At 45.4% G+C, this 22,834-nt stretch overlaps 2 protein-coding genes and 1 long non-coding RNA gene across 3 annotated transcripts; all 3 read left to right on the forward strand.

Moving 5' to 3' along the window:
* Window positions 1-685: 685 nt before the first annotated feature.
* Window positions 686-6,377, forward strand: LOC147245408 (uncharacterized). Its single transcript, XM_086185223.1, has 14 exons — window positions 686-1,591; window positions 2,097-2,288; window positions 2,384-2,562; window positions 2,638-2,761; window positions 2,936-3,055; window positions 3,400-3,486; window positions 3,602-3,789; window positions 4,066-4,308; window positions 4,416-4,565; window positions 4,672-4,824; window positions 4,931-5,080; window positions 5,703-5,855; window positions 5,965-6,114; window positions 6,221-6,377. Exons 1-14 carry the CDS (start codon window positions 1,379-1,381, stop codon window positions 6,375-6,377), a joined length of 2,259 nt encoding a protein of 752 aa, XP_086041349.1. The 5' UTR covers window positions 686-1,378.
* Window positions 6,378-7,026: 649 nt separating this feature from the next.
* LOC147245409 (uncharacterized) lies at window positions 7,027-8,022 on the forward strand. Its single transcript, XR_015110077.1, has 3 exons — window positions 7,027-7,410; window positions 7,520-7,690; window positions 7,794-8,022. It is a non-coding gene; the product is annotated as an uncharacterized LOC147245409 (long non-coding RNA).
* Window positions 8,023-19,122: 11,100 nt separating this feature from the next.
* Window positions 19,123-21,811, forward strand: LOC147245410 (serine/threonine-protein kinase 36-like). The gene is made up of 7 exons (XM_086184789.1): window positions 19,123-19,349; window positions 19,429-19,566; window positions 19,651-19,731; window positions 19,812-19,942; window positions 20,020-20,290; window positions 20,469-20,645; window positions 20,930-21,811. Exons 1-7 carry the CDS (start codon window positions 19,248-19,250, stop codon window positions 21,389-21,391), a joined length of 1,362 nt encoding a protein of 453 aa, XP_086040915.1. The 5' UTR covers window positions 19,123-19,247; the 3' UTR covers window positions 21,392-21,811.
* Window positions 21,812-22,834: the final 1,023 nt, after the last annotated feature.

Raw genomic sequence — 22,834 nt, forward strand, 5'->3', positions numbered from 1 at the left:
TCACTGTTAGCATTTGCAGTACGAGGACCAAACGCTCTCGTTCACGCTGCTACACAGCTCTCTGTGGACTGCTGGGTGCTGCTTGCTGGTACCAGAATGAATAAAACCATCTGCTGGGTGGCAAAAACAGAGAACCCTTGCAAAAGTGTGGCGTGCTTTGTTAAAGTTTGGGGATTTTAAACCGAAATAATAAGCGTGAATAATAAGATTTCATTGTTGCCATTAATTTTCTACCTCTTATCCTGTTAAGGGTCACGGTGGGTGGAGCCTATCCCAGCAGCCTTTGGGCGAGAGGTGGGGTTCACCCTGGACAGGTCACCAGTCCATCACAGGACCAACACATAGAGACAGACAACCATTCACACTCACAGTCCCACCTACGGTCAATTTAGAGTATCAATCAGCCTCGTCCTCTCTTGATGTCTTTGGACTGTGGAGGAAGCTGGAGTACCAGAGAGAACCCACACAGGAACACGGAGGAAGGCCAGCTCTGTTCTGGACTATCCTCTGGACTCTGGAGGAAGTAGGGGACAGAAGAATGTTGGCCAAGCTGACGTCTATCATGGACAACACCTCCCACCCCCTGTAGTAGACTGTGTTCTTAGCACTGAGCTTTGCCATGAAATACTTCACCCGTACTGTCACTTTTACTGTACCTCACTTTAAGAAATGGTGGACTGAACTAACTGGAATGTTACACCTGATGAAAGTCAGATATGGAGCTGATAACTTTTTTGAAGAAGAAACATATCAGACACACCTTTCCTTTCATTCACAGTGTTGTTCTATGTTAGAGGACGGTTACACTCAGACAAAACATGCAGATGTGAGGCTAGGATGTCGTCTAGTTAGGTTTGTCAGTACAGTTTAATGTCATGTTGCATTTAATTTGTTTGTATGAAGAAATTTGCAGGACATCTAAACTGAACACCAGGTGGCCTGATCACAATTACACAAATAGAGAAGTTGAAGAGGAAACACATCAGAGTACTGGTCAGTCCTGTAATTGCAAGTGTGCTGGAAAAATGTGTCAAAGGCAGACATTTCCTTTAAACTCAGTAACTGGTGATGTCAGCCAGCTAGACAACGTCTCTGTGAGAGTGATGGGATTCAGATCCAAGTAAGACCTAAGAAACCAAGTCAGAGACAACAGATCACAGACAGCCGAATTTAGTCTGTGATCTGTTGTTTCTTTCTTGTTTCTTAGAGATCACAGATCATGGAATTTAGACACGTGTCAGTGACATCACCAGCACATATAAAACACGGATATGAAAGAAATCAGCTTCATCAGTAAAAACATTTCACCCTGTTCACATCAACAGTTGTTCTCCAGAATCAGCTGTCACACAGAAAGTCTTATCTCAGGCGTAAAAACATGTCTTCCTGGGTTCACCACCGTCAGCCCATGACTCGCTGGCTGCGCTCCGAAACTTCCACCTACCAGGTGGTGTCCTACCTTGGACAAGGCACCTTTGGTCTCGTCACCAAATGCATCAAGACGGATGAAAACAGTGACAGAAGACAGAAGACAGTGGCCATCAAAATGATTAAGAATGAGGGACATTTTGCTGGAATGGCCCTTGAAGAGGTAAGAAGGCAACCTGAGGATTCTCAGTATCCACACTTGTGATAGTACTTGGTGACATGTCGAGGAACTCTACAATCTCTTTTGTCAACCCATCCATCCATCGTCTACTGATTATCCTGTAAAGGGTCACGGGGGTGGGGGGGTGGAGCCTATCCCAGCAGCCTTTGGGCGAGAGGCGGGGTTCACCCTGGATGGGTTACCAGTCCATCACAGGGCCAACACATAGAGACAAACAACCATTCACACTCACAGTCACACCTACAGTCAATTTAGAGTATCAATCAGCCTCGTCCTCTCTTGATGTCTGCGGACTGTGGGAGGAAGTCAGAGTACCAGAGAGAACCCACAAAGGAACAGGGAGAACATGCAGACTCACACAGAAAGATCCTGTGCTGGAGCCAGGGCTTGAACCCATAACCTTCTTGCTGTGAGGCAATAGGGCTGACCACTGCACCACTTTGCCCCCTCCTTTATGACATTTCAAAATCTTTTCACAAATTTTCAGATTGCAGCCTTGAAGAAAATAAGCAGCCTGCACCCAGACAGGAGCAATCTTGTAAAATGGTATGGCCATTTCAACATCGATGGACACATCTGCCTCGAATTTGAGCATCTTTATCAGAGTCTCCAGCAGGTCATGCATGAGAGACAGAACACACCTCTCCCACTGGAAGAGATTCGGCCTCTCGTCTCTCAGGTATCTTCTATCATGTCAAGTTCTGCAAGTAATAGAGTTCAGAAAAAGATTTGTGATGAAATATTTTTGACCTTGTTCTTTAAATAACTTTTCAGATAGCAAATGCTCTCCATCACCTGAGGTCTATTGGAATCATCCATGCAGACCTCAAATTAGACAACATCATGTTGGTCGGTCGGCATGAGCCCTACAGACTCAAGGTCATTGATTTTGGCCTGGCCTTTGAGGTGTCTGATGCCGAGGTGGGCTCATATATTCAGACCCGGCCATACCGGTGAGTAACTGCAACCCTATTTGATCTCTGAGTTTTGTCTTGGTGGCTGAAGCTTAACTGTTGATGCTCTCTCAGGTCTCCAGAGATCCTGCTGGGAGCTCCGTTCAATGAGGCCATAGACATGTGGTCTCTCGGCTGCACCGCTGCAGGGCTTTACCTTGGTGTCTTTCTCTACTGCGCAAGGAATGAATATGACATGGTGAGTAGCACATCAGGTCTGTTCTGTTTTGAACTCAGATCAAGATTTTATTGAACCTGTCAAAGTGTATATTAAAAAAAACAACAACCTTGTTTCATTGAAACTTTTATACTGAATTATTTATGTCAATGAACGAATTGTTTAAAACAGCCTTTCTTTGTGTTGTATCTTTAGTTGAGGTACATCATGTGGACTCAGGGTCAGCTCCCAGAGAACCTTCTGGCTTCTGGAAGCAAGACAGAAAGGTTCTTCCAGAAATCCTCTGACCTTCACACCACCACCTGGACATTAAAGGTATGGAGCTCTCCAGTAACGCTTGAATCTTACTAATCCACACACTTCCTCCAGTGCTCCATATTTTAACAAACAACATCACTTACTCATCATTTTTCCTGAGAGGTCATAGATGAGGGTTGTTTTCATTGACTGATCGGTTTTTCTAAAGAATCAACCTCCAATTGGCCTGTACTTGGTGCCTAGTTTAGACATGTGGAGTTAAGATCCAATCAGAGGAAGAGAAGGAGGCTCTACACTGACACACAGAAAGCATTGGTTTAGTTTTGATTGAGGATTGTGAGAGGATTAAACAAATGTTTTGAGGCGTATCTCTTGACATAACTTTGAACTCTGCCCCCCAGTCAAAAGAGCAGATCCAAAGTGATGCTGGGATTGTGTCCCAGGAGACCAGGGCAATCTGGTTGAGCAGCCTGGATGATCTCCTGCATGTAAGTGACCTCAGTAGAAATGAATCAAGGTGTTACTCACTCAAAAAATCCCAATGATGTTTCTATTTACTCTGAGAGCTGAGTGATCCATCTGAACTCTCTTTTGATTTTTCAGTGCAACAAACAACTGTTCAACAATGATGAAAATCAGGCTACAAGGGCAGCAGATACGTTCATGTTCGTGGACATGATGAAAGGACTGCTGCAGCTCGATCCGTCCCAGCGGATGACACCCTGCCAGGCTCAGGAGCACCCCTTTATGAGCATGAGCCACTTGACGGGGGTTCACTCGAGCAGCTCCTAGTAAGTCCAAACTCTGAATTTGATGAACTATTCCTCCCTTCTCTCTGTGATTGTGGATTTATGTGTGATGTCTGGGACATTTATGAATGAGCTTTTGCTACATTTTATCCTGCAAAATATTTTTAATAAGTTTTACATTTGCACTGAGTTGATGACGGATGCAGGCCATACAGGCCATGTAGTAAAGAGAACTGATCCATTTGCTTCATCTGAACATGATTCATTCATTATGTGTTATATTTTCAAGGCTAATGGATGACTTGATTTTTCTTTCAGTGCAAAGTCCTGCTTCAAGATCATGTCCATGGCGAAGATCAGGACACAGCCAGCTCCACATCAGTTGCCTCCCAGGACTGCCATCCCGGTCCGTGAGGCCTTCTGTCGTTCTCTGGCTAAAAGAAGCCGTCTGGACCACCTTCCCCACAAGAGTGGACAGAAGAGTGGAATCAAGGAAAAGAAGAGGAAGCACAATCCTGATCCCGATCCCTTCAGGACTACAGATGATGAAGATCAGCACAGGTAGGCTCACCTTCATCAGTCTTTAAACACTCAGAGGTTGACCTTTTTCAGTAAAGTCAAACACATCTTGCACCCAACTAAAAAATATTTCTTTCCTACACGGCTAGACAATTCCATCAGATGGCTCCTCCCCCTGCTAAGAGGAGCAAACGAGATCCTCTCAGCAGTGGCCATTGGGGTGACATCAGGGGAGTGAAGAGACAACGCTTAGAAGACGGCATGAGCGCACCCCCTCACCCCGAAAGAGATCAGCACAGGTAGGCTCACCTTCATCAGTCTTTAAACACTCAGAGGTTGACCTTTTTCAGTAAAGTCAAACAATCTTGCACCCAACTAAATAATATTTCCCTCCTACATGGCCAGTGGATTCCATTGGTTTGCTCCTCCCCCTGCTAAGAGGAGAAAACGGGATGCTCCCCACAGCAGTGGCCACTGGGGTGACATCAGGGGAGTGAAGAGACAACACTCAGAAGACGGCATGAGCGCACCCCCTCACCCTGAAAGAGATCAGCACAGGTAGGCTCACCTTCATCAGTCTTTAAAGACTCAGAGGTTGACCTTTTTCAGGAAGTCAAACACATCTTTCACAAAACTAAATAATATTTCTTTCCTACATGGCCAGCCGATTCCATCAGATGGCTCCTCCCCCTGCTAAGAGGAGCAAACGAGATACTCTCAGCAGAGGCCACTGGGATGAAATCAGGGGAGTGAAGAGACAACGCTCAGAAGACGGCATGAGCGCAGCCCCTCACCCTGAAAGAGATCAGCACAGGTAGGCTCACCTTCATCAGTCTTTAAACACTCAGAGGTTGACCTTTTTCAGGAAGTCAAATACATCTTGCACCCAACTAAATAATATGTCCCTCCTACATGGCCAGCAGATTTCATCAGATGGCTCCTCCCCCTGCTAAGAGGAGCAAACAAGATCCTCCTCTCAGCAGAGGCCACTGGGGTGACATCAGGGGAGTGAAGAGAAAACGCTCAGAAGATGGCATGAGCGCACCCCCTCGCCCTGAAAGAGATCAGCACAGGTAGGCTCACCTTCATCAGTCTTTAAACACTCAGAGGTTAACCTTTTTCAGTAAAGTCAAACACATGTTGCACCCAACTAAATAATATTTCCCTCCGACATGGCCAGTGGATTCCATCAGATGGCTCCTCCCCCTGCTAAGAGGAGCAAACGAGATACTCTCAGCAGAGGCCACTGGGGTGACATCAGGGGAGTGAAGAGAAAACGCTCAGAAGACGGCATAAGCGCAGCCCCTCACCCTGAAAGAGATCAGCACAGGTAGGCTCACCTTCATCAGTCTTTAAAGACTCAGAGGTTGACCTTTTTCAGCAAAGTCAAACACATCTTTCCAAAACTAAATAATATTTCTTTCCTACATGGCCAGCCGATTCCATCAGATGGCTCCTCCCCCTGCTAAGAGGAGCAAACGAGATCCTCCTCTCAGCAGAGGCCACTGGAATGAAATCAGGGGAGTGAAGAGAAAACGCTCAGAAGACGGCATGAGCGCATCCCCTTGCCCCGAAAGAGATCAGCACAGGTAGGCTCACCTTCATCAGTCTTTAAAGACTCAGAGGTTGACCTTTTTCAGGAAGTCAAATGCATCGTGCTCCCAACTAAATTATATGTCCCTCCTACATGGCCAGCAGATTTCATCAGATGGCTCCTCCCCCTGCTAAGAGGAGCAAACAAGATCCTCCTCTCAGCAGTGGCCACTGGGGTGACATCAGGGGAGTGAAGAGAAAACGCTCAGAAGACGGCATGAGCGCACCCCCTTGCCCCGAAAGAGATCAGCACAGGTAGGCTCACCTTCATCAGTCTTTAAACACTCAGAGGTTGACCTTTTTCAGGAAGTCAAACACATCTTGCACCCAACTAAATAATATTTCTTTCCTACATGGCTAGACAATTCCATCAGATGGCTCCTCCCCCTGCTAAGAGGAGCAAACAAGATCCTCCTCTCAATAGAGGCCACTGGGGTGACATCAGGGGAGTGAAGAGACAACGTTCAGAAGACGGCATGAGCGCACCCCCTCACCCTGAAAGAGATCAGCACAGGTAGGCTCACCTTCATCAGTCTTTAAACACTCAGAGGTTGACCTTTTTCAGGAAGTCAAACACATCTTGCACCCAACTAAATAATATTTCTTTCCTACATGGCTAGACAATTCCATCAGATGGCTCCTCCCCCTGCTAAGAGGAGCAAACAAGATCCTCCTCTCAATAGAGGCCACTGGGGTGACATCAGGGGAGTGAAGAGACAACGCTCAGAAGACGGCATGAGCGCACCCCCTCACCCCGAAAGAGATCAGCACAGGTAGGCTCACCTTCATCAGTCTTTAAACACTCAGAGGTTGACCTTTTTCAGTAAAGTCAAACAATCTTGCACCCAACTAAATAATATTTCCCTCCTGCATGGCCAGTGGATTCCATTGGTTTGCTCCTCCCCCTGCTAAGAGGAGCAAACGGGATGCTCCCCACAGCAGTGGCCACTGGGGTGACATCAGGGGAGTGAAGAGAAAACGCTCAGAAGACGGCATGAGCGCACCCCCTCACCCTGAAAGAGATCAGCACAGGTAGGCTCACCTTCATCAGTCTTTAAAGACTCAGAGGTTGACCTTTTTCAGCAAAGTCAAACACATCTTTCACAAAACTAAATAATATTTCTTTCCTACATGGCCAGCCGATTCCATCAGAAGGCTCCTCCCCCTGCTAAGAGGAGCAAACGGGATGCTCCCCACAGCAGTGGCCACTGGGGTGACATCAGGGGAGTGAAGAGAAAACGCTCAGAAGACGGCATGAGCGCACCCCCTCACCCTGAAAGAGATCAGCACAGGTAGGCTCACCTTCATCAGTCTTTAAAGACTCAGAGGTTGACCTTTTTCAGCAAAGTCAAACAATCTTGCACCCAACTAAATAATATTTCCCTCCTATATGGCCAGTGGATTCCATTGGTTTGCTCCTCCCCCTGCTAAGAGGAGCAAACGGGATGCTCCCCACAGCAGTGGCCACTGGGGTGACATCAGGGGAGTGAAGAGAAAACGCTCAGAAGACGTCATGAGCGCACCCCCTCACCCTGAAAGAGATCAGCACAGGTAGGCTCACCTTCATCAGTCTTTAAAGACTCAGAGGTTGACCTTTTTCAGTAAAGTCAAACAATCTTGCACCCAACTAAATAATATTTCCTTCCTCCATGGCCAGCAGATTCCATCAGATGGCTCCTCCCCCTGCTAAGAGGAGCAAACGAGATCCTCCTCTCAGCAGAGGCCACTGGGGTGACATCAGGGGAGTGAAGAGACAACACTCAGAAGATTGCCTGAGCGCACCCCCTCACCCCAAAAGAGCCAGGATTGTTGATGGTGGAGATCAGCACAGGTAGGCTCACCTTCATCAGTCTTTTAAGACTCAGAGATGATACATTTCAGTAAACTAGAAATGCATCTTGAGCCATTAAACTTCTAACCTTATTTTCTTTCAGGAGGAAGCTTAGATTGGGCCACACCCGCAGCAGTGGCCTGTTTTGGCTGTCTGTTCGGGAAGAAGAAAGAATGGTGGCTGAAGCTGGAAAGCTCATGCTGGAGTTGCTGGAGAAAACCTGGCATGAGAAGGAGACAGAGAACAGCAGCTCAGATGGACCAGTTCTAGTTTTATTTTCCTGTTCTTTTGATTTTTTTTAATATGTTTGTTTAAAGAAAATAAAATTGACATCAAAAATATACTCAGTTTGTTTTGTGTCAGTTCATCCATCCGTTATTCTGCTTATTCCTCTTAAGGGTAGTGGGAGGCGGTGGGGGTGTATCGGGCAATAGGGTTCGCCCTGGACAGGTCACCAGTCCATCACAGGACCAACACATAGAGACAGACAACCATTCACACTCACAGTCACACCTTCGGTCAATTTAGAGTATCAATCAGCCTCGTCCCCTCTTGATGTCTTTGGACTGTGGAGGAAGCTGGAGTACCAGAGAGAACCCACACAGGAACAGGGAGAACATGGAGACTCCACACAAGAAGACCCTGTGCCCGAGCCGGGTCTCAAACCCAGAACCTTCTTGCTGTGAGGCGACAGTGCTGACCACTGCACCACCATGCCACCCTTGGCTCAGTCCATTTGACAAATAAAGTATGTTGCATTTTTCTTCAAAATCTGAAATATCAGTAATTCTTTGCCAGATTTTCAAGAAAATTTTAGGGGCCCATTTTTGGGGCTATTTCATATCGGACCTGCTATTGATAATTCCTATTAATTATTTATTATAATCTTTCCTCCAAGTCCCAGTGAGGTTCTTGAAATGGTGCAGATGGTGGAGACTTACTTTCCACTCACCAGGCTGTCACATTTTCTCAACAACAATGCAGCGTCACTTAACTCTTAAGCAGGCGTCAGCTGGTGACTTCTGGAGGTGTTTGTTCCTCGTACAATGAAACTGAAAGCAAATAGTTTGACTTCAGTCGTTTTTATTTTTTAAAGAAAACTAACAAAGTAAAGTGCACCACGAGACATTGAGATAGGAATGGAGCAGACAGACTCAAGGCTGAGCACCGTCATCAGGTCCGGCAACAAAAGGTCCTGCACAAAACGTGGGTGGTTGACATGACATGGTTTGTTTGTTTTTTGGTCCATTGTGTCAAAGATAAGTAAATGTCAAAAACTGTGGTGATTTAAGAAAGTGCAGTTTTATATGAACATACATTCAATTCATGAAAATTGTAGGGGCCAATTTAGGAGTTGGCTGTTTCATATCGGACCTGCTGTTGATAATTCCTGTTCATACAAGGCTGTTTACATGTTTCTATACAGTTTTGATATATTTCATATTTGGATACATGTCACGATTGATAATTAGTTAAAAAGAGACTCATGATTATTTCATACTCACCAGTTACATTTAGACTTTATTCATTTTAAATAAACACAGATGTGTGATCAAAGCATTTTTATTCATAAATGTGCACGAGAACACGACAGTCACGTGACTTACCTGGATGCCAGCCTTGGCGAGATGAAGCCAGCCTAGAAGCAGTTTTTGAGCGTGTGACCTGAATTTTATTATTGTGCAACTTTTATTATTTACATTAAATTGTAAACTACAAGTTGTTGTCCTGTCGTTCACGTTCAAGACTCGCTGTTATTCTGGCTTCAAGGGTGTTCCTTTTGCAGAAAAGGTTTTTGGAGAATACACCTACATTTGTCAAAAACTAGCGACGGAGCTAAATAACACCGAACGGACGGAGAACAAGTGGCATGGAATTGGATGGATCCTGATGAAGACTCGTTGGATGCAAAGAACCAGAAGACAATCTGAAGTAGGAAAACAGGTTTCCCTTTGACTCTAGGAGGCAAGGTGAAAAAAACTTTTCATATTGTCTGCCTGTAACAGTGAATGTGGTAAAGATAGGAGCTTCCAGCTGAAAATAAATGAAAGCTAACGTCCACACTGGAAGTGATAAGATGGATGTGGAAAAGGAGCATACAGATGTGGAAAATCGTACATTGAAGGTGCAGGACAGGTCACGTAGGCTAACAGAAAGAATGTGATGCAAGTATTGATGAAAGAAGTTCATCTTGAGCAATGCGACCAAGATGGTATGGAAGATGACTTTGTTCAGACAGTAGAGGAATTTAAATGTGTAAAGAAATGATGGACCACAACCTAGCAGAGGCTACAAGGAAGCTAAGCAGCTGCTTAAGAAGCACTACGGAGACCAACTACGGATTGCCAGCACCTAATTTGACACGGCACCACAGTGGCCGCAGTTAAAGTCTGAAGACGTAAAGGCACTCAACGCCTACACCATGTTCCTAGTCAGGTGCAACACAATGGAGGACATTGAGGCCCTGGAGGAGATGGATAACCCCACCAACCTACAGAAAGTGGTATCCAAGTTACAACCTGAACGAGCGTTGGCGTGCTGAAGCATACACCATAAAGAGAGAAACGAGTGAAGAGCGAGAATTTACCCACTGGGTGAACTACAGAGAACATCAAACCAAAATAACAACAGATCCTCTCCTCCACGATATCTTGACAGCCACCAACCACTGCTGGAAAGAGCGACAAGAAAAGGCCTCCAGCAAAGAAAGAGAAACATGGGAGCTTTGCACCAAATCAGCCTCACAAGGAGCAGGTGGAGTTTTTGAAGTCCAAAGGTGTCTGCTTTTCATGCCTGAGTTCAAGCCATCTTGTGAAGTTCTGCAAGAAAAAGGACAGAGAGCATGGAACGTGTACTTTAACACCCAGGCATCCTGCACCAGGGCCAGAGTGGGACTCATTTTCAGCCTGGAGTTGGAGTTGGAGCTGACCACGACGCCAGGGTGTCCTACATTTCCCACCACGGTGTGTATCACCCCAAAAAGAAAAAGATGAGAGTGGTCTTCCATTGTGCAGCCTCTTTTCAAGAACAGACCCTGAATAGTAGGCTACTAAAAGGACCCCACATGACCAACACGTTAGCTGGCATTGGTCTGAGTTTCATATTTCCCACTAACAGTTTCATCAGCTCAGAAGTGTAGAGTAGTGTTTCAACGATGGTTTACATCGTTGATGCCTCCGTGTGTGCTGGTGATGTTTGTGATATTCTCACTGAAGGGGGAACGTCTCAGAGTGGCTATCAAAACAGGAGAAGATGTGTTTAATCTTGAATAAAACCTCCAATCTCATGTTATCTTGTTTGTTCCCTGAGCCTCGACAAACCCTGCTAGGTTTGGTGATTGTATGAGGTTGTGAAACATGAAAAACATGCAACAGAAGTGATCCTCCTCAGCCCTCATCCAGCAAGCACGTGTCTTGCTTCAGCGTGGAGCAAAAATCTGAATTCCATCCAGGTGGAGGAGGCTGACTTCACCCAGGATGGATCAGAAGAAAGATGTAACTTCCTCCTGAAAAGATCATGCATGCTACAAGGCAGTGGAAGACAGGAAAATGTATTAACTGCCTCAATCCAGCAGAGGAAGCTGCTGCTCATACACCAACAGGGTAATCTTCAGAAATGTATCAAGCTTTAATGTTTCTTAAAAGATAGCGGGAATGGAAGAAATACCAGGTGATTAAGAGGAAATCCTCTGCTTTGACCTTTGACCCTACTGCTGCTGGACAGTGTCTCTATTTGTAATTATGGGACATGTCCTTTCTTCTTTCTTCACAGCAGTGTAGTGTGTGTGTGTGTGTGTGTGTGTCTTCATGTGTATGCAGATTACATTACAGAGCATTATGGGTGTCAGTGTCGGAGCTGTTCCAGCAAAACTGCTGAATGACACAACATCTTCTTAGTGTACAGCAGTGAGCCGAGCCTGTTGGTCTGAACCAGGAAGCGACGGCAACCGGCTCACCTCCGACAACAGACTGGGAGGTAGAGCCTTTAGTTACCGGGCTCCTCTACTGTGGAACCAGCTCTCTCCATGGGTCAGAGAGGCAGACACTTTAACTACGTTTAAGTCCAGGCTTAAGACCTTCCTCTATGACAGAGCCTTCAGTTAGGACTGGTTCAGGTAGCTCTGAACCATTGATAGCTATGCTGCTACAGGCTTAGACTGCTGGGGGACACATCAGGTTACATGGAGCCCTTCCCTCCTCTCCTCTCCTCTCCCCCTCTCTCCTCCTCTCCTCCCTGCACATTTTTGGAACTGTCATTACCATTACTTGTTGCACTTTGTAGTTTGGCCTTGGTGTCTCGCAGTCTCTCTGTGTTTCCACAGATCCACCAGAGCCCCAACCGCCGCCTGCATCGTCCCCCCCCCCCCCCTTATTCCCTACTGTTACACCGGCCTGCGCTCCCCTCCCATGAACCAGTCTGTCATCCAGTCCCCCATCAAGCTGGCTTGCTCTCCCTGCCTCCCCTACCAGAAGCTTCCTTCTTCAGCTGTTATTAACATTTCCGTGTTTCCCACATTTTGTATTGTAAACTATTTTCTTGTCTGTAACAACATCTACTGCACGTCTGTCCGTCCTGGGTGAGGGATCCCTCCTCTGTTGCTCACCCTGAGGTTTCTCAGATTTTTCCCTGTTAAAGGTTTTCTATGGAGTTTTTCCTCAGTCGATGTGAGGGTCTAAGGGCAGAGGATGTTGTTATGATGCCATGTGAAGCCCTTTGAGACAAACTGTTTGTGAAAACGGGCTCTACAAATAAAATTGCCTTGCCTTACTTACCCACCTCATCACCTCCAGGATAAAACAGCTCTCCCCTTGTGACTCTGGAAACAGCTCCTCAACCTTTCTGCCCTCACCCCCATGAACAGTAAAAGTCTTGAATGTCATCCACCCCTCAGAAAGATGAGCACACGGCTGATCATCTTCTGGAGTCAGATTAACTCTGTGGTATTTCAGTTTGTAGAATCCAGCAGATGGAAAAGTCAACAGAAAGAGAAGAACAATATCTCCAACTTTGCCGCCATTTTAGTGGCATGTGAATGTACAACTCTCTTCTGTATATCATCTTTCAAGTACTTCAAAATTTGTGTCTGGATAAACATGATGGAGATTACACCACATGACGCACTGAAAGGTTGTTAGCATGCAGATGGTTTTGGACAGTTTTGCTGTTTTTGGCTGTCGCGTCCATCAGCTTCAAGTAACTTTGATGTTGCTGGCTTTTTCTGCATTCTGGAGTAACAAAGAAGTGGAGCAGGAGGGAAAAAGGTGTCTTTGTGAGCTCAATATTGGTGAAGCAAAATACAGTTTAGTGGGTGAAGTATCGCTTTAAAGCTGAATAAAAAGCAATTAAAACAAGTCATTTACTGACATTGCTGGTGAAACCCAGTAATAAAACAATCCAATTCACATATAAAAGCATAAAATTAGACCAGATTTCATCATGGAGTCGTTGAGTATTGAACGACATGTTTTTAAATGTTCCATCTCCTCTTCAGGCTGGAGCACTGTCACCTCTCAGAGAAAAGTTGTTCAGTTCTGTCTTCAGTTCTCAGCTCTCAGTCCTCTAGCCTGAAACTACTGGACCTGAGTTGGAACCTGCTGCAGGATTCAGGAGTGAAGCTGCTGTCTGCTGGACTGGAGGATCCACACTGTCACCTGGAAACACTCAGGTCAGAGTCCAGCTCTGATCTGATCAGGCCTCCCCGCTGGAGACAGTCGGGGTCGTAGGTGTGGTTTTTTTCAGGGCGTCCTTCCACCCGTCCATGTGTCCCGTTCTCCTGTCCATCATGTATCCGTGAGGCTTTGAGGGAATTCTGTCACATCCGTTCACTTGGACTCAAAGTTCTTCAGAGACGTTTTTCCACCACTCAATAATTTGCACTTTTCTGGGAAAGTCTTTTTTACATAAATGACTGCTAGCAGGAAGCAATGAAAGACTTCTCCAGTGTGACCCAATGTTCTGCAAAACACCTTTCAAAGCTCATGGGAAATTGTTAGGTCTCTTTGAACTGATTGAATTCCACTGTGTTGTTCTTTCTTGACCACAAGTGTGTTTTCCCAGTTGCTTCCAAAGAGGAGTGGGAGTTTTCTGCCACTCTCTATTGAAAAGTGCTGCAGCAATCATCTTCTTTCAGACCTGTCGTCTGTTGAGTGCAGCCACTTTGAGCACTTCAAGGTGAATGTCTCTGGTGCTGGTGTCATCACCGTCTCTCTGATGTGGTTGGGGACTGGTCACCCTCCTAACTAAGACAATGAGGAGAAGCATGAATATCTAATGCATTCTATAATTACAGTGAGAGAAGTGTGTTATCCAAGGCACATGAGAAGTTTTTCTCCTGCCATGTCTGACATGACTCATCAAGCCAAGCCTGCACACGGTCGTGACAACGAAATTGCAGGAATCTTATTGACTAAACCAGCTTATGAGAGAAAAGTCCAAACAAAGATAGGAAGAGATGAGTTGTTCCATTTGTTGGAGATCATATGAACATGACCCATCAGCTGCAGGTGTGTCTGAACCAGTGAGACTAGATGGACAGAATACAGCTGTTTGTCCAACAGTTCAGCTGGAATATCAGAAGAAGATGAAATCCCTCACTGTCACATGAACCTGGTGCGGTGAAATGTCTTCTGTGCTCAAACCATCCTCTACGGAGCAGTGAGTGGCCGTGTGCAGCACTTGAGGACCACTGGGACATTGTCACTACAACAGTGCAGCTGTACAAAGCCCCTTTAGCCTCAGACTACTGAACAAACAAGAAGCACTTCACTCTCTGTTAGTGAAGGATCCTCAGTGGATTTATTTATTCCAAATAGGCGAACAGTACAAGGCTTCCTGGTTGCTACGGAAGAAATTATTGACAAAACACAACATAGTCATGAAACTGAGGAAGCAAAATAACAGTGAGACAGAAAAACAGAAAAGAAATGACATTCAAAAAGGAGTGGGAAGAAGCATAGCTTGTGTGTGTGTGTGTGTGTGTGTGTGTGTGTGTGTGTGTGTGTGTGTGTGTGTATACAGTTTACACATACACACATACATATACATACACACAATGTTTAGACAGGTGAGGTTTAGGAAAGGCACCTGTCATGCTCAAGACAACCTGCAGGAGTTCATTCTTAAGGGGTTAAATGTAGAAGAGACAAATACAGTGGAGACATTTTAGTGGACCAGGATGAAATACTAAGTTCAAATTAATTAATGACTCAAAGCAACAAACTAAAGTAATTTACACAAGAGAAAAAAAATGAGCAAACAAACTGATTTTGATTTGGGGAATCTCCCAGATGAAAGATGACTACCGTGAAAGAAAGGTGGTGATTAGGGTTGACAACTGTCCCTTCAAAACTGGAATCCTCCCTAATTTGGGAAGTAAAAGACATGTCCCTTTTTGAACCGATAAGAGAAGAACTTTGTCCCTTATTTCTGAAAATATGTCAGCACTAGTTACATATGGTGTACCACAGGGTTCAGTTTTAGGACCGATTCTCTTCACTCTTTACATGCTCCCATTAGGTGACATAATCCAGAAGCACTCAATCAACTTCCACTGTTAGGAGGACGACACACAACTCTACTTGTCGATGGAGCCAGACGACACAAGCCAACTTACTCATCTGCAAGACTGCCTAAAAAACATTAAATCCTGGATGTCTTCTAACTTCTTAATGCTAAATTCAGATAAAACTGAGGTCATTGTGTTTGGACCTAAACACCTCAGGGACACGCTCTCTAATCGGATCTCTACTCTAGATGTCATCACCTTGACCCCGAGTACAACTGCAAGGAACCTTGGGGTCATTTTTGACCAGGACCTTTCCTTCAGCTCCCACATAAAGCATGTGACCAGGACCGCCTTCTTCCATCTGTGAAGTATCGCTAAGATTAGGAATATCCTTTCCCAGGGTGATGCTGAGAAACTGGTGCATGCATTTATCACTTCTCGGCTGGACTACTGCAACTCTCTCCTGTCAGGATGTCCTAAATACTCCCTAAAGAGTCTCCAGCTGGTCCAGAACGCTGCAGCGAGGGTTTTGACGGGAGTTAAGAAGAGAGAACACATCTCTCCCACTTTAGCTTCTCTCCACTGGCTTCCTGTAGGATCTAGAATCGACTTCAAAGTCCTTCTGCTGACTTATAAGGCTCTCAATGATAAAGCTCCATCCTATTTGAAAGAGCTCATTAGTCCCTACTGTCCCACCAGAGCACTCCGCTCCCAGAATGCAGGTCTTTTAGTGATTCCCAGTATCAATAAAAACAGACTGGGAGGTAGCGCCTTTAGTTACCGGGCTCCTCTACTGTGGAACCAGCATCTCTCCATGGGTCAGAGAGGCAGACACTTTAACTACGTTTAAGTCCAGGCTTAAGACCTTCCTCTATGACAGAGCCTTCAGTTAGGATTGGTTCAGGTAGCTCTGAACCATTGATAGCTATGCTGCTACAGGCTTAGACTGCTGGGGGACACATCAGGTTACATGGAGCCCTTCCCTCCTCTCCTCTCCTCTCCTCTCCTCTCCTCTCCTCTCCTCTCTCCCACTCCCTCCTCCTCTCCTCCCTGCACATTTTTGGAACTGTCATTACCACTACTTGTTGCACTTTGCAGTTTGGCCTTGGTTTCTCGCAGTCTCTCTGTGTTTCCACAGATCCACCAGAGCTCCAGCCGCCGCCTGCATCGCCCCCCCCCCCCCTTTTATTCCCTACTGTTACACCGGCCTGCGCTCCCCTTCCATGAACCAGTCTGCCATCCAGTGCCCCATCAAGCTGGCTTGCTCTCCCTGCCTCCCCTTCCAGATGTTTCCTTCTTCAGCTGTTATTAACATTTCCATGTTTCCCACATTTTGTATTGTAAACTGTTTTCTTGTCTGTAACAACATCTACTGCACGTCTGTCCTCCTGGGTGAGGGATCCCTCCTCTGTTGCTCACCCTGAGGTTTCTCAGATTTTTCCCTGTTAAAGGTTTTCTATGGAGTTTTTCCTCAGTCGATCTGAGGGTCTAAGGGCAGAGGATGTTGTTATGATGCCATGTGAAGCCCTTTGAGACAAACTGTTGGTGAAAACGGGCCATACAAATAAAATTGCCTTGCCTCGCTACCCGGTCAGACTCCAGTTCGCCAGTGTGCAAACTAAAGTAGGCTACAGGAATGAGTGGGAAAGAGAAAACAAATGACTTCAAGCAGTGGCCAACAACACATATAAGGGCTGATTGTGCACTGATTGTTACATTCCAAAGAATATTTGTTGTTGCTTGTTGTTTCACACCACTAAAAACATGTTACATGTTCTATAGATTTACTTCTGTTTATGTTTTATTCAAATTTGATTCAGATTTGTTTTATTTATAGGAATAAAGAATGGTACATTGGTGAAATTACATGGGACTATTTTCATCCAAAATAAAATGTAAAGGATCGTGTTCACTGGGCAGCACGGTGGTGCAGTGGTTTGCACTGTGGCCTCCCAGTAAGAAGGTTCCAGGTTGGAGTCCCAACTTGGGCAGGAGGTCTTTCTGAGTGGAGTCTCCATGTTCTCCCTGTACCTTCTTGCTGTGAGGCGACAGTGCGAACCACTGCAGCACCGTGCCGCCCACAAGGGTGACCTGAATAAACAATCATCATCTTGTCCTCACACTGGCCAGTTTCATATTTGTCTCTGGCTGGTTGGTCATTATCCAAAAAACGAGTGACTGTTTATCAAAAATCCTGTTTGTCCAGGTTTTGAATGCAGCAACAGCCGTCCCTACAATGTCACAACAACGTCTATCAGTGTATTTGCTCAAACACAGGCTGACATTTGATGTTGTTCCAAACCACCCAGCCGTGCTCTGGATAGCAGACTTTATTTATGTCCAGCCCCTGATCTTGGACTCCTGTGTTTTTCAGGCGATTCGGCGGAATCAATCCTGAAAGGGGGACCAAGGCCGGCCGCGGCACGACCACTTCCAAGAGGAGACAGTGATGAATGCTGCACATCATAAAAACAACACAGCAGAGTTTTGGGACATTCAGCCATGAGTGTGCGCGTAATATTTTAGCCTGATAGACGCTGTAGTTTGAGAGATGAAAGACACTCGCGCACCCCCGAATGCGGGGTTTCCTGCTGGAGACAATAGAACACTGCTCAGTGTGCAGCAAGGCACATTTAGTACACTTGAGGGAACTTGAATACAAACTGAATCCAAAAATCTCATTTCAGAGCCACAGACTGTGGAGTCAAATGTCAAAATATTTTCTCCTGAAAATCTCCTTCACCTCTGTGTTTTCCTTGTGGCCTTCAGTGGTGACGCGCTTCCCTCCACCTTTAGCTAAAAGATGCAGATTTGGTTCAAACCTGTGTTTTGGAATCAGGGGTCGGTTCTCACCTCGGTTTTCAAAGCTACTAAAGAAACGTTTCCAATGTTTCCAGAAAAAAATGTCCGGATTTTATTCCAAAATCATTGCATTTCAAGACAGAACGAGCTATACTTCTATACTTTAACTTTTCTAACCCGTTCACAATAAAAAGAACTGCTGTTCATGAAAACAACAGTGCTGCTAATCAATTATAAAATTTAATTTGATTAATCACAGTTTTACTCTGATTAATCAGGTTGATCACATTTTTAAAATACAACAAACTCATGGAAACTTGGTACTTCACTAAAGTTGTTGAATTACTGTATCATTTACTGCATGGCAAAGTGATAATTACTGGAAAAAAAAACCTTTGGTGTCACTTGAAGTATTTGCTTTAATTTTAGAACCAATGGTCACATACACAGCTAGCCTGGATTATTTTGTGTAGCTTGCAATTCCTTTTTCTAGAATTGCAATTGAACACATCATGAGGGTGTGATGATTGACAGACACCTTTAAGGATTGTGATGTCACGGATGATGACAGACACCTCTCAGGACTGTCATGTCAGTGATGATGACTGCCACCTCTCAGGACTGTCATGTCAGTGATGATGACAGACACCTCTCAGGACTGTCATGTCAGTGATGATGACTGCCACCTCTCAGGACTGTCATGTCAGTGATGATGACAGACACCTCTCAGGACTGTCATGTCAGTGATGATGACAGACACCTTTAAGGATTGTGATGTCACGGATGATGACTGCCACCTCTCAGGACTGTCATGTCAGTGATGATGACTGCCACCTCTCAGGACTGTCATGTCAGTGATGATGACAGACACCTCTCAGGACTGTCATGTCAGTGATGATGACTGCCACCTCTCAGGACTGTCATGTCAGTGATGATGACAGACACCTCTCAGGACTGTCATGTCAGTGATGATGACAGACACCTCTCAGGACTGTCATGTCAGTGATGATGACAGACACCTCTCAGGACTGTCATGTCAGTGATGATGACTGCCACCAGTCTGATACTGGTCCTGCACATCTATGGGACGCCAGCTGTTCGTTGCTTTATAAGATTTGGTTTGTGAAATAATTAATATTAACATCCCTTTTTAGAGTTAAAATTTTGCAGAGGCATCTCTTCCCAGAAAGAACAATTACATATTTTGTTGCAACATAAAGAGGAATTCCAGTTCTCCTCAGCTGGTACCTCATGCCACCTGTTGTTAACATGGATTGCTATGAAGTTTGTGAACAGTTAGGAATGGGCTTTTTTGGTGAGGTTCACAAGGGAATAGAGAAAGCCACTGGCAGAGTAAGTAACTTTGGTTACAACTTGGATTTCCAGACTTGTCTACTTAGCTTCAACGTGTCCCCTCTTGAATTTCCGTCAGGTTGTGGCTCTGAAGTTTATGCCTAAGTTTTGCGGTGCCTACGAGTTTAGACGTCAAAAGAGGGAAATCAGCATCACCAAATCTCTTAAACATCCCAACATAGTGAGATTTATTGACAGTTTTGAGACCAAACAACAGGTAAGATGAGGTGAAGTCTCTGTCGAAGCTCTTGATGAATCACATCATCTTATGACGTCCCTTAATTGTTCCATGTTTTGACAGACCGTCATTGTGATGGAGTTTGTCGAGGGCCGAGATCTCCTTAAGGTTATCGACGAGGCAAACACCCTCCCAGAAAAACAGGTACTCATTCATAGCTCACAGTCATGCCAGAATATGTGATTTTCCACAATCATCACTTTGTTCCTTCTCCTTTCACCAAGGTTGCTGACATCGCCTGCCAGCTTGCATCGGCATTATATTATTTACATTTGAGACACATAAGTCATCAAGACCTGTACCCACGAAACATCATGTTGGGAGAAAATGGGCTGGTTACACTGTATGACTTTGGGTAAGGAGGTTTTGAAGGAGTCCATTGCTGTGTGAATCGTTATATACCAGGATTAATTAAATGGGATTCTGTCTTAGGTGTGCCGAGGTGGTAAAAAATGACCCACCGATGAGGGGATTTTTCCACAAATCCCCTAAGAAAAAGAAGAGGCAGCCATTTGACCCACGCGAGGATTTAACAAACCTGGGCTTCCTCCTTAATCTGCTCATCACTGGGAAATGTCCTGAATACCAGGAATTAATGTCGGAGCTGGAGCACTTTGAGAGAACCCCCCAAGCATCCCGTGTTGATGATGGCGATGAGAGAGATCCAGTCAAGATCCCAGGCACCATGAGCAACATCTGCAAGGTACACGACTGCTAGGTTCTCATACTTTGTCCTCTGCAGATTTCTGCACTATAATGCGCTCGTGTGCGTTACCAAAAACAAGTTGCCTTAAGCCAGCAGATATTCACCATGAAGGACCTCAAGACAAGCAAAGCTATTCTGTCCGATTCACGGTGAATACGTGATGTCTCCCTAACAGAGTTTCCTGAGAGGTCTCCTGACTAAGGACCCCAAGAGGCAGTTGACATTCCCCAAACTCCTGCAACATCCATTCATAGCTGGTGCTGTTGAAGCTCCTTCTACATGTGTAAAGAAGGTCAAGCCACTGCTTCAGTGTATTTGGCGTCGAAGACACAAAATCACGCCGGTCTGTAAGGTGAGTAAGACCTTAATCCATGATGAAAATGGGCCTTGTTCCTCAGCTGCTGTGTGAACACCCTGCTAAAAAGAAACTGCCAATGAATCGTTGCAGGATTTTTATGTGTATTTATGCATCCATGTAACCATAATACCTGTTGTTGGGATCACGGCATGTGTGACATCTCAGCTCTACATTTGCTTGAGCCTTTAGCAACGCACACGCCAAGTTTGACGTTGATCGATGTGATGAGATGTGATGTCACAAACAGACGGACAGACAGAGATTTCTTGCATTTCCAGATACAAGACCAGCCAGAGACTCCACCCCAACCTGCTTTGACGGGAAAACCACAGACGGATGTGACAAAGACGGCAGGAGTGAGGAAAGCAGCAGTCAAGGTCTTAATACAGAAACTTGTCACTCGGGCTTTTAAAAGGGCAAAGGTCAGCACTGAGTTGAAAGTGTTCAAGGTCCTTACCGAACATCTGTTCCACAGTGTATGGGCCAAAGTTGAGGGACTGGAGTTTGAAGTCACCCCAGAAACTTTCAGAAATGCTGACAAGGCCATATTCAAAACCCTGTGCAGCAGGCTTGGTCGTGCTGACAACATATGGGCCTACATGTCCTTGGAGGAGTTAGCAGTTGATGAATTAATTGCTGCTTCTCTGGAGGAACATCTCATGCCCCCGTCTAAGAAGCGCAGTGGCATCAAGAGTTTCTTCTGTTCGGTGGGCAACATCATCTCCACCAGATTCAAATGAGGCTTCGAAGCGCTAAAGTAAGCGTTTGTTTCAAGAGAAGAGAGAAACGGAATCCAATGCAATTTTGCAATAAGCTTGGAAGGGCAGAGAACAGCGAGCAGGGGCAGGGTGGCCTGGAGGCTGCAGGTAAAGGTCAGGGGACAAGAACGACTCGAGCTGTCCCACACGTGATGACTTAATTTCTTCTTATTTTGAAGAATTTCCCCTCGTGTGCTGCCCAGTGTAATTATTGGGATTATTCACTGGAAACAGGCCTCTGTGGAGCGCTGACATAGCCATCAAACAGTCTGTCACCGGGTCACGAAGAAATCCATACGGCAAATCCTCACTCCACAATTGGACAATTTTGAACAGAAATTTGATTGTCAGGTTTCTTGTTTTATGATCTAATGCTTCTTTTCTTAAAAAAAAAATCAAATTCCAAAAGGCTTTTCTATCTGGTGGTTTTTAGATAAGAATTAATTTATTATCCAGTTTTGGACGCAAGATTGAACATTCAAGTCCAGAATCTAATAAAATCTGAGCATTCCTAAGCCGTTTACAGGCAGAGAAAAAAGTTCATTGCACATTGTGTGTGTGTTTGTGTGTGTGTGTGTGTGTGTGTGTGTGTGTGTGTGTGTGTGTGTGTGTGTGTGTGTGTGGGGTCTCCCACCACCTCTCCTGGCCCCAGAGGGCCCCAGCACAGAACTGGCCCTCTTGATCAGTATGTTAACTTTCCTCCTGTCTGCAGCTGAAATGCTGCTGCATAGAAAAAGGCTGATGGCAGCACGAGGAAGTAGAAGGTCTGAAGAAGCGCCGCTGCACTCCAGAAGACCTCAGTGTCCCCAGCAGAGGAAGCTTGCTCTGGCCTCTCTGTTCCAGTGCCTGTGTGTTGGGAGTTCAGTCCAGGTTATTGTTCAGGTGAACACCTCTGACAACAGCTGATGTTGAACTCTTACAGAGACACTGAAGCCAGCGGTAAACCTGCTTGAGATTCACCCACGTGTGGAGAGAGAGAGACAGAGGTGATGAACAGGTGTCCTGGCTACAGCTCAGGAATGTCGGTGTATTTGGACACACAGGGACCACACAGGCACCAGTCACTAGGGAGGGAGTTTCAATGTTCAAAACGCAATTTCACTGATGTCCACTGGGGGTGTTTGGTCCTCAGGGAAAACAGGTTAAAATGGATCAAACCACTGGAAGATGGTCAGATGTAGAAATGTGGTGAGGGAACTAGAAGATGAGTATTGAACATTTTATAATGAATGATTTCATCCTGCAGGTAGGGGTCTTGCAGGTCATGGCAGAAAACACACACAAACACACACACTCATAAATGTATGCCAGTTCACATGGCAACACACTCTGACATCACTAAGATCATTTTACTTGAAATCATAGTTTCATCTGGTCAGCAGCAGCGTGTTGAGTCACTGACCCTTGGTACCAACCAGGCTCTCA

This window comes from Aulostomus chinensis, chromosome 18, assembly GCF_037954235.1.
Source record: "Aulostomus chinensis isolate RoL2024-O1b breed Wild chromosome 18, RoL_Achi_v1.0, whole genome shotgun sequence".
NCBI classification, from domain to species: Eukaryota; Metazoa; Chordata; class Actinopteri; order Syngnathiformes; family Aulostomidae; genus Aulostomus; species Aulostomus chinensis.

What these genes read in the sequence shown, in the direction of transcription:
- LOC147245408 (XM_086185223.1), top strand. Translation starts at nt 1,379, where the DNA reads ATGTCTTCCTGGGTTCACCACCGTCAGCCCATGACTCGCTGGCTGCGC. An exon ending in CTGGAATGGCCCTTGAAGAG is followed by an intron (nt 1,592 to 2,096) that starts GTAAGAAGGCAA and finishes ACAAATTTTCAG; the next exon opens with ATTGCAGCCTTGAAGAAAAT. An exon ending in TTCGGCCTCTCGTCTCTCAG is followed by an intron (nt 2,289 to 2,383) that starts GTATCTTCTATC and finishes ATAACTTTTCAG; the next exon opens with ATAGCAAATGCTCTCCATCA.
- LOC147245410 (XM_086184789.1), top strand. Translation starts at nt 19,248, where the DNA reads ATGCCACCTGTTGTTAACATGGATTGCTATGAAGTTTGTGAACAGTTA. An exon ending in GTTTTGAGACCAAACAACAG is followed by an intron (nt 19,567 to 19,650) that starts GTAAGATGAGGT and finishes ATGTTTTGACAG; the next exon opens with ACCGTCATTGTGATGGAGTT. An exon ending in GTTACACTGTATGACTTTGG is followed by an intron (nt 19,943 to 20,019) that starts GTAAGGAGGTTT and finishes ATTCTGTCTTAG; the next exon opens with GTGTGCCGAGGTGGTAAAAA.